Source organism: Lupinus angustifolius, chromosome LG15, assembly GCF_001865875.1.
Source record: "Lupinus angustifolius cultivar Tanjil chromosome LG15, LupAngTanjil_v1.0, whole genome shotgun sequence".
NCBI classification, from domain to species: Eukaryota; Viridiplantae; Streptophyta; class Magnoliopsida; order Fabales; family Fabaceae; genus Lupinus; species Lupinus angustifolius.
In genome coordinates this window covers 7,885,313-7,896,266 of record NC_032023.1, presented here as the reverse complement: position 1 = coordinate 7,896,266, position 10,954 = coordinate 7,885,313, and the positions used below count along the sequence as shown (strand labels likewise).

Sequence of the window (10,954 nt, the reverse complement as noted above, 5' to 3'; positions counted from 1 at the left end):
TTACTGAAAGTACAGCAGAAAATTCAAATCAACAACAACATAATGTTGAAACTGCTTTAGTCAATTCAAGTGAGAAAGTGGATTGTCCCATTAAGAGCAAGAGGAAGAGGACTAAAACATCACCAGCTTGGAATGACTTTGATGAAATTGAATTTCCTGGAGGCATTAAGAAATCTTAATGTAAATTCTGCAAAGAGAAACTAAGTATTACTAGAAAGGGTTGGAGCACCAGCCACCTGCTGCGACATATGGAAACTTGCCAACCAAAAAGGATGCAATTGGCTACTCAAAAAAAGCAACCAGTTATTCCATTCCGACCTAACTCAACTAATTCGTTTATGACTCCAGGAGCTAAGTACTCTAACGAGAAGATGAGAGAAGCACTTGCTACTGCAATTATGATGCATGAACTTCCTTTTAATATGGTTGATGCTCAAGGTATGATGTGGGCATTTCAATATGGAATTCCAGAATTTCAGAAGATGTCCCGTAAAACAATAAGAAATGATTGCATAGCAATATACGAAGCAGAGAAGAAATGCTTGAAGGCATTGTTAAGAAGTGTGGGCAAGATCAGCTTGACTACAGATATGTGGAGGTGAAATCATCAAGTTGTTGAGTACATGGTCATCACTGGTCATTTCATTGATGCAGGATGGAAGCTTCATAAAAGAGTTTTGAGTTTTGTGAAAGTGCTTGCTCCAAGGCGTGGGGTTGATGTTATTGATGCTATTTTCAAGTGTTTAAAATCATGGGGGATTGATGAAAAGGTGTTCTCAATTTCGGTTGATAATGCTAATTATAATGACTCATGCTTAAAGACCCTGAAATAGAATCTATCATGTGACTCAAAGTTAGTTCTTGGTGGTGCCTTGTTTCATGTTAGATGTTGTGCACACATATTGAATTTACTAGTGCAAGATGGCCTTAAAGAGATCAAAGATGTCATTTATAACATTCGAGAAAGTGTGAAGTATATCAACCACAATGACTCGAGGTTAAAAAAATTTTGTGATGTGGTTGAACAAAAGCATTTGAAAGAAAGGAAGCTTGTCATTGATTGTCCTACTAGATGGAATTTCACATTTGATATGCTATCATGTGCTCTAAAGTTCAAGACAGTCTTTGCATCTTAAAAAGATAAAGAGCCTCATTATAATTATGCACCTTCAAATGAAGACTGGGAGAAAGTTGAAAAAGTTTGTTGACTTCTTCATGTGTTTAGTCTTGCCACTCATGTGATTTCTAGCAGTGAATATCCTACTGCAAACTTGTATCTTACCGAAGTTGCAAGGGTAAAAGATGTAATTGATAAAGCATCAGAGGATGAAGATCACTTCATGAGAGAAATGGTTGCGTCGATGAAGATAAAGTTTGACAAATATTGGGGAGTATGCAATCTCTTGATGGCCATTGCAAGTGTTCTTGATCCTAGGTACAAATTTCAAATGATGAATGTATGCTTTCCCTTAATATTCAAGACCGAAGAAGCTTACATAGCGAATATGAACAAGGTACAAACTTCATTGCAAGAATTATATTGTGAGTACTCTTTGAATATGAAAGTGACTTCTTCTAATGAAGATAACAACACCGCTACAAACCCCTCATCATCACAAATGCCAAAATTAGTTGCGGATACTGGATTTCAACATTAGATGAGTATAGTGCGAGAAAATGAAGCAATCCCCCCAATAAAATCTGAATTGGATGCATATCTTGATGAACCTGTTTTTATACCTACTAGTGAATATGGTGATAGTTCTTTTAGTGCATTGGAGTGGTGGAGGAGCAACTCCATGAAGTATAAGATCTTATCAAAAATTACTACAGATATACTTGCTATTCCAATCTCTACAATAGCATCAGAATCCACATTTAGCATTGGAGGAAGAGTAATTGATGAATATCGTTCAAAATTGAATGAAGAATCTATTGAAGCACTAATATGCGGTGGGGATTGGCTTCGTAGTAAGTATCTTGTGAAGGAAAAAGAAAAGGTAAAACATCAATATTTTTAAGTTTGTTATTTTAGTTGGTTTTAAACTATTATGTGCTTTAATATATTTTATTTTTGTTTTGAAGGAGCCTAAGGTTGAAGAAGATCAAAATGAAATTTAATTGAAGATTTAAACTCATTTGTTGGATGTTATTGACTTTATTTTTAGCATTATTATTACTTAGCAATTTGAGCTCTTAGACTTCATGGAGTTATGATAGAAACATGGAATTTGTTTTGATGTGATGCCTTTTGGATGATATAACATTTAGACAACACTACAACAAATTTAATATTGTTTAGATATTATTTAGATGTTATTTAGCAATTTAGTGTTGCCTTTTGGATATTGTTTGGACACCAGTATCATATTTGGCAATTAAGTTGTTAATCATGTTAAACATTTGTTTTGTATCTTCTAATATATTATGCAAAACACTCTTAAACATTTGTTTTTTGGCACCACAAATCCTTCCAATACAATATGCAACATTGGAGGACGATGGAAATAATTGTGATAACAATGTAAAAAATTTCATATTAATTGCCATAGTCATATTAATTTTTTTTAGTTTGTATATAATGTGTTGAGTTCCATGCTTTAACAGACTTTTAAATAGGCTACTAGGCCAGGCCAGGCTTTTAAACAGGTCAGGCCTAGGCTTTGAATTTTTTTTTTAACAGGCTAACAAGCTAGGCCCAGGCTCCTATTTACTATATAGGCTCGGCCTATTTAAGGCAAAGCCTGACTTGGCCTGGTCTGTTTCCACCCTTAATTGCACCATTAATCTTGGAAACATTTGGTTTGTCTCCATAAATCAGATTCAATTCTCCCTAAATTTGATTTATTCCACTTAAAAGAGCCATAAAACCTCTTGAAATCCTTGGCTTGCTTCTCAAAAAACCGAACCATGGCACTATAAAAAGAACCCAACCCCTTGAGAAACCATTGGCTCTATATTGCATTGCATTTCTTCTTCCTTTGGATTTTCTCAAGAACACTAAGGTAAACCCTCATGCTTGGTCTTCATGTTTTAGAAAATCTAGTCGTTCATTGTTTACGATATTTGAGTATGATGTTTATGTGTATGTTACGAACATTTTCAATCGTCAAATATTTCTAAAAAACCTTCCTATCTTTTGTTATACACAAGAACGCAAAAAATGAGTTTACGTGAATCTAGAAATTGTTGTTTTGAAACCATGAAATCTTGTTGTTCATGGGGCTGATTGAGTATTTGAAAATATCAATGTTATTTATGTTGATGAAAGAGGATGATTTTGAAATCAAAGAATATTTTAAATCGAAATGTCGCTTTGATCATGAGATCAATCCTTGTAAAAAGGTGTTGAAATAATCATGAACCGATAGGAATCGGAAACGAGACTTTCGAGGATAAATGATGGTTCAAGAATATGAATCTTGGACCGGATGGATGAAAGTCTTGGATGTTCTTATAATGGATTCAAATGATGTCTTTAGCTTAGAGTTAGTAGGAAAACGATTTAACTCACAAAGCGTTGGTTTGTGTTTTGTGTTTAGTTTTGAGGTGTTTGAAGTCAGGCAACCTACGCATTCACGGAAAGGAAATCTGCCGCGCTACAACCCAAGGTGAAAGAGAATACATCGTGACATAGTGGTGTTCGAATATGATACCTGGATCTCTCAACTACCTCAAAAGTTGGGAGTTATTTCTGTCTTTGTTAGAAACTCGTACTTAACCAAATGATTTGTGTTTGGATTAAGTACGGATGTTTCCTTAGGCTGCATGCCCCTAGGATAGTATAAAATATCAAGTCTTGTGGTTGTTATCCATGAAGGAACACCACTCGAGAAACTAAAACGCGTAGGGATCGAAAACAACAGTGGTATTCTATCCGGTGGCCGAAGGTTGAAAAATTGGTCATGGCCACTGGTCCAGCCACGCTTGGGCGATCTAGCCACGCCAGGGCGACCCAACCTCGCATGGGTGAGCCAGACACGCTTGGCCACTGGACCAGCCACGGCTGGGCGAGCCAAACATATCTGGCTACTGGACTAGCCGCGCTTGGGCGACCCAGCCTCGTCTGGGCGATCCAGCCACACCTGGGTGAGGGCCAGGCAGCGTGCTTGGCCTGTTCTGGGCAGTTTTGGCACCCGAGCGATAATCCCTCGCCTGGGTGAGACCTAAAGGGTGATTTGGACCATTTTTGGTGGATTTTTAGCTTGAGCGATAGTCCTCTCGCTCGAGCGAGAACCATGCACGAAATTGAGTCTGTTTTGATGAATTGGTCGCTTGAGCGACAACCTCTCGCTTAGACGAGAGACGTACATAAATTGTGACTGTTTTTGATTGATTTATTGCTTAGGAAATAGCCTAGCTTGGGTGTGAAGTGTATTTACATTTGGGGAAGATCATGGCTCAGAGGATTGAGTTTGGTGCCCGAATGACAAACGTATACTATTACTTTTGTTCTTTTGCCTTATGCGGGCAAGGATTCCGACGAGGATGTTGTGAGCAAGGCTATTCCTAAAAAGGATTACATGATACCACACAACAATGTCATCTGACCATAAAAGGCTTGGCCATGTGGTCGTCCAGGGTAAGTCAGCGATGGTTCGTAGTGGTAGGGATGTTATTCCTATATTACGTGATAACATAAGATCGGGTCCCACAAGAAGCATTCATTTGGAAGATGTCTTAAGATGGGCCAATCGATATAAAAGAATAATTAAAGTATTTAATCGGCTAACTTCAGTTAGTATACATACGCATTATGAATAACGAAGTAATAGAGAGGAAATTTATGGGAGACGAACGAGCACCGTGATGTTGAGAGGGACGACGATGGCGGTGATTCGTCAGCAAAGTCTTGAGGGAGAGTCTAGGTGAGACGAGTCCCTTGTATTCCTGAATGAGGTATTCTATTGGATCGGACAGTTCTCATAGCATAAACTAGACGATCTCTGACAACCCCTCTTTGCAATCAGGATCAATGAGACGGATGCTCAGAAAGTGTTTGATACGACACTGTCCTGAAATGTACAGTTCTTCGGAACAGATCGATCATATATCCTTGCTAGGAATTTATTTTTGGTGCAATCAAATCGGCTTGTTATGGGACCTGTACTCTTGATTATTTTCGAATAGTATATTGAGAGGATATTGGTATAAGGATGGATGAAATAAGCATATCATGCATGCATTGAGAGTGTGAATATTGATCCTCATGATGCAAGTTATAACATCATTTCATCATTGTGCATTATGTTTGTGATCTATATTGTGCGTATCATGTGTGTATGTATGGATGTGATATTCCATGTAATTCCACGCTGTCGATGAATTATATTCATTAGATGTCTTACTCTCTCTTCTTTTCTTCTCTTCCCTTTCTTTTCTTTCTACTTGTTCTCGGTTCGCGTTCTCATTTAGATGCATCGTACGATGAGGATTCGGAGCAACCGATTCACGATGTCCCAGGAAGGGGCACGAAGTAATGATGGACATAGATATACCTACACATGCCCTTATGCCTTAGAGTTAGAGATGGTTTGTGATGGCTCTACGATGCGTTTTCCTTCACAGCATGCGAGCTTGGAGGCTTCTTTCACCTTACCTGTTGGGACATTTGCACCTACTGCATCATCCATTCAGTCTGTGATTCCTCACGAACCCACTGATGTTGGACCATCTACTAGGAGACGGAGTAGAGATGATGTTCCCGATTTCCCATTGGGGAAGAGAGCTGCTATATAGATGCTGCCCGATCTTCAGGTAGATGCGAAAGTGGGAATAAAGTCAGAGGGTTCGTCCAACAACCCAGAAGAGGAGCTGGAAACCGAAGAGGAAGACTATGTGGAGTTGGTCTATATAGAGGACTCCATTGAGGTGGTGGACCTCTCTTCCGATTCTGAGATGGAGGAGGATCCCTGTGAGTGTTCTAGTACACCCGCTAACCCTAGAGCTAGTCGCTAGTGGTCATTTCTATTTCTAGTTGCCCTTAAGGCGAGTATCTGTGTAGGGTATTTTAGTTGTTTTGAATAAACCAGACTATTGTATATATTTGTAGTTTGGACCAGGATGCATTCCGCTTTGCTTTTGTATAAACGCTTTTAGTCAATTTCAATAAAGGGTCATTCCACGAGCTGGCATTCATGTATTCATGAGTGTGGTTCCGACAATTGGCATTGGTAGAGTGCTTAAATCTCGTAAGCTTACCCCTAAATTCATAGACCATACCAAATTCTTAGAAAAGTTGGACCAGTAGCTTAGCAAATAGCTTTACCACCTTTACTATCGAACTTACATAATGTTTTCCATATATCCCAACTCGGAAAATACTTTAGTGACTCGTCATATATCATTGAACCCGATTCGATCCAGCTAAAGGATAATATCACTTTTGAAACTATGCCTGCGAGGATCGCTGATCGAAGTGTGAAGAAGTTGCGAGGCAAGGAGATTGCTCTAGTTAAGGTGACCTGAAGTCAAGCAAACAGAGAAGATACGACTTGGGATGTTGAGGAGGCCATACGAGAATCCTATCCCTATCTATTTTCTTAAGAGGTACGTTTCATTTTCGAGGACGAAAATATGATAAGTGGGGGAGGATTGTAACACCATGACAAATCGATATCTTTTATTAATTATTTATTTTTAACAAAAATTAATCAGTAATGAATTAGGCTAAACCATAGTTGAGTGTTAGTTTTGTTTTGCGAATACTTATTTTGTGGTAAGTTTTCGTAATTTTCTGTGACGGAAAGTTTCTGGACTACTGTCGGACCCAAATTCGCCTGAATTCGACCCAATAACGTGTTTTGAGTTTCGTAGCTCGGAATCGAATTCCAATTTTGTCATTGGCTTCGAAATATTAATTCGAGTCAGGATAAACATCAAGTTTGTCCAAAACGCATTTCTAAATATTTTTCACTCTCAATTCGGCATTTCGAAATTCTAACCATAATCGGAAGAGTTTAACATACAGCCGAGTATTAGCCGACAATAATCGGGCATGGTCTCATCACTAATGTTTCGCCGAAAACGTCACCTCATGTTCCCGAGTGAAACTTGCTAGGCAAGCAAGCAAAAATACTCATATTTTACACTAAACCCGTCAAACCCTTCACTTACCCACTGCACCATTAATCTTCGATAGCTTCTTCTCCAATGCCATACCACGCCGTTTCTACTCTTCCGGTACTTACCTTCTTAATTTTTAATCGACAATGACAAATGTTGTAGTTTAATTTAACTAATTGTTGATATAAATCACATGCCGAAGGTTTTGCTGCAATTTTCAGAATATTTGATAAAGTTTACTGTTCATTGCAAAACCATTATTAATTTAATAATTTATGCATTTGTCCTTGAAGCTAGTTTATGAGGATGCAATATATGTGATGAATTTAACTTAGCTTAGGAAGCCATAATCCAAACAAATATAGAAACTAATTATTGCCTCTAAAAGCAAATTTCCTCCATTAGGAATTTCAATTTTCTGTTTATGGAACTGTGTACATGGGTATAGTATCTTTTTCAGATACAAAAAAGGAAGAAAATGAGGTTACTGAAGATATGACAATCGCCACAAAAAATGGCGTCACACCAGATAAGGCTCCCACCCAGTAGAGTCTGGGAAAGATAGATGTATGCAGCCTTAACCTGCAAGTGGTGAGGTTGTTTCCAGGTTGTTGAAGATGCTTTGACAGAAATAAGACTTTGGAAATTTGGTGGCCTGCGCTGCTATCCGAAGAAGGAATCTTGTTGCCTGTTGAGGCTTCTATCCTGCTGTTGTTCCCCGTCCTTTTGTCTAATGTTTGGTTGGTTGGTTACATTTCTTTGTTTTGTTTTTCGCAGATGTTGCAAACACGAACCCTCATAATCCACGCAAGAGTATCATGAATCAGATGATGTATTCTGACACAAATTCACAGATTGGGAGCTCCATGCCACTCTCTTCAATGCGAATTGGAACAATCATTCACACCATTGAGTTGAACCCAGGGCAAGGTGGCAAGCTTGTCCAAGCAGCTGGAACTAATGCAAAGATCTTAAAGGATCCCACAGCAGCATACTGTTTAATCCAACTCCCTTCAGGTGTTAAAAAGTAGATTGATTCTCCATGCAGAGCCACCATTGGTACAGTGTCCAATCCAAGCCATGGAGACCGAAAGCTTAGAAAGGCTGGACATAGCCGATGGCTTGGTCGAAGACCGGTTGTGAGAGGAGTAGCCATGAATCCTGTAGATCATCCTCGCGGTGGAGGAGAGGGTAAGAGCAAGAGTAGTGGGAAATTTGGGAAAGGATCCCGTACTCCTTGGGGCAAACCAACTAAGGGTGGCTACAAGACTGGACCGCTGAAGCGCAGAAGGTAATACAATACTTGTTATACCTCATCCTGATGCTTTGCAGTTTTATGCTTGGATTCTAATAATTGTGGAAATTGTCACTCCGGTTTAGGAAGTTATACTTATTGTCACGGAACTGATAGGTACAAGCCAATTTGCGGATTATATGGGTATAAGTTTTATAGTTGTGGAAGTAAAATGTTGTTTTGTTTGTTTTGAAATGCTTGCATCTTCCACTGGAATCTCTGCACTTGCATTCAGCTTATACCACTCCATTGTTCAGAGGACATCTCGTGGTTTTGTTTTTATTTTTGAATTAGCCAATTTGATCTTAGGATTACAAAAACATCAATTTCAACCACGGCTTAGCATATTCTAGGTCAATTTGACCCCTTAAAAAATTGCGAGCTTTTCACAAGGATGAAATTGGCAGCGTTGTACAAAGTCAGGGATCAGATTGACATTTTTGTAATATCAGGCACAAAATTGACCGATGGTGTTGATTTCATGGACCAAATTGCCATTTTACACTGCTTTATTTTCTTCTTTTAAACTCCATTGTTGAATAGATGAAATTTGCAAGACTATATAATTGTCTATTATGCTTTTATCAATCACTTCCAAATTTAGGTTTGTTTCTTTGCTTAGATATGTCTAATAAGAGAAAATTAAGAGTAGTCTTTCTAACTAACTTTTTCCTATACTGTGATTCTTCCATCCACATGGGGGCTTTAGAATGCATTGTGAAGTATACAAAAGCCAAAAGAATGAAATTCAATTTCTTCCATTTTCATTTCAGAAGAAACCAAAACACCAATAATACCAGGAATCTGCCAAAGTACGAAATAATCACATCTTGGCATTGTTTAGAGTTTAGGGTTTTACCGAAAACAATCTCATTATTTGAACACCCGTGACATTTTACTTTGAGATATAGTGTCGATACTCACTCACACTCACATTGATGTACGATTTCTTTTTGCGGTATGTGACTATCTGTTCCAACAAGTGTCATTTATAAAAATTAAATATTTGACATTTGAGGCATAATACGATATTTGAGATCCGTGGAGCTTCATTCTATTAGACTAATGTCCTTTTGGTATTCTTCCCTATTTGGGCCTATTATGTGTGAGTCATTGCAAGTCATTAATACTAGGGTACCATATTCTTTACTTAAGTTTATATGTTTATGTCACTTATTTTTTGAATGACAATGAAAAAACCATTAATGCATTTTTTAAATCTTTCTCCAAACAAGAAATGTTTAAAATAACAATGTTCCAACTGTGATGTGTAAATAAAAAGTATCTCACAAATTTTGACTGCATGTTGGATAAATGTAATGGGTAGGTGTAAGAGTGGTTCACTAATCTGCAACTATTATTTTTTACACCCTATTTTTTAATCGAAGTTTACTCATTCTATTATTTTTATATAGGGAAAAGTTTGAGAGGGAGGAGGAAAGGGAGAAATAGTACTATTGTCAAGTTTTAAACTAGTCTGCTTACATTTTATATTTTTTTATTTTCTGTTAACCCAGACTATATATAATGTGTTGTTTGCATGCAACAATAGATGGTATTCTCAAATCGCAACCTATCATAGCCTACATGCAACACTTGAGGAGTTAAGGTTGTTCTCAAGCTACCACACTACCAGAAATATGTGAATTACCCGCGCATAATTCTCTCACAAATCCCTCGCAAATACGATTAGTGACATGTTTGCAAGGTTGCAATAAACATGTCCACGGCATAAACCATGCAATGACAAAGGAATAAATCTTGTGATGGATTAGCAAGGGAAATATTCTCTCGGAAAAAAAACTTGGGAGCAGAGGGAAAATAATACAACCCGAAAAGAATTATTTTTTATCCATAAAATTTGGGATACACTTGATTAAAGAACTTAGGTTATCCGAGATCCATTGCAACCAACCAAAACTTCCATTACTATCAAGTGATTCAGTTTTGAAGTACCCTATCCTATCCTATGAACACAGGCACTGAAGTAACAACAGTAACCCCAAGTGTCAAACATGAATATGATGGTGCTGGTACTGCAATAGTAATGGTGTCATTCTGTTGGAGCATTCATGAATCTTATATCATGGTATTCTTGGCACTAGTAAGACCCTTTTGCTTAAACCCTCATCGGAAAGCCTTATGGTTTTATTTCACTGATAGATGTGTTAATAGATGCTTTCGTTGGCTTCTAAGAGATCCAATGTAATAGAGATAATAGTTTCTTCTGCTATGTATAAGCAGGAGAAAGCACTTGATCATCTTGTTATAGCATTGGCAAGCACTCCTTATGTACTTCCTTATAGTAAAATTACTTTATTCCATTCTAGTGTCTTGTGATTTCTCCTTTTTTTGGTATAAAAGGGTATCTCTCACTATATGAATAAAGAACTAATTCATTTTGGGGTATATGGTTGTCCCTCCCAACAAGTGTTGTTCCCTCGAATATATTATTTTACCCTTCGCCCCTATCTGGGTATCCGATAGGGACTACACTCAATGCCTTATTGGTTACTGTGATTTCTCCTATATAATATAAATGTGAATCAAATGAACATAATTACATATTAATAGGAAGATTCTAACATGCTAATC

The 10,954-nt window shown here is 37.7% G+C and overlaps 1 protein-coding gene and 1 pseudogene across 1 annotated transcript; both read left to right on the top strand.

The window, feature by feature from the left end:
- LOC109327682 (zinc finger BED domain-containing protein RICESLEEPER 2-like) lies at positions 249 to 1,658 on the top strand. Its single transcript, XM_019560848.1, has 4 exons — positions 249 to 567; positions 655 to 770; positions 834 to 1,111; positions 1,226 to 1,658. The coding sequence occupies exons 1-4, from the start codon at positions 249 to 251 to the stop codon at positions 1,656 to 1,658; spliced, it is 1,146 nt and encodes a 381-aa protein (XP_019416393.1).
- Positions 7,136 to 8,620, top strand: LOC109327563 (annotated as a pseudogene).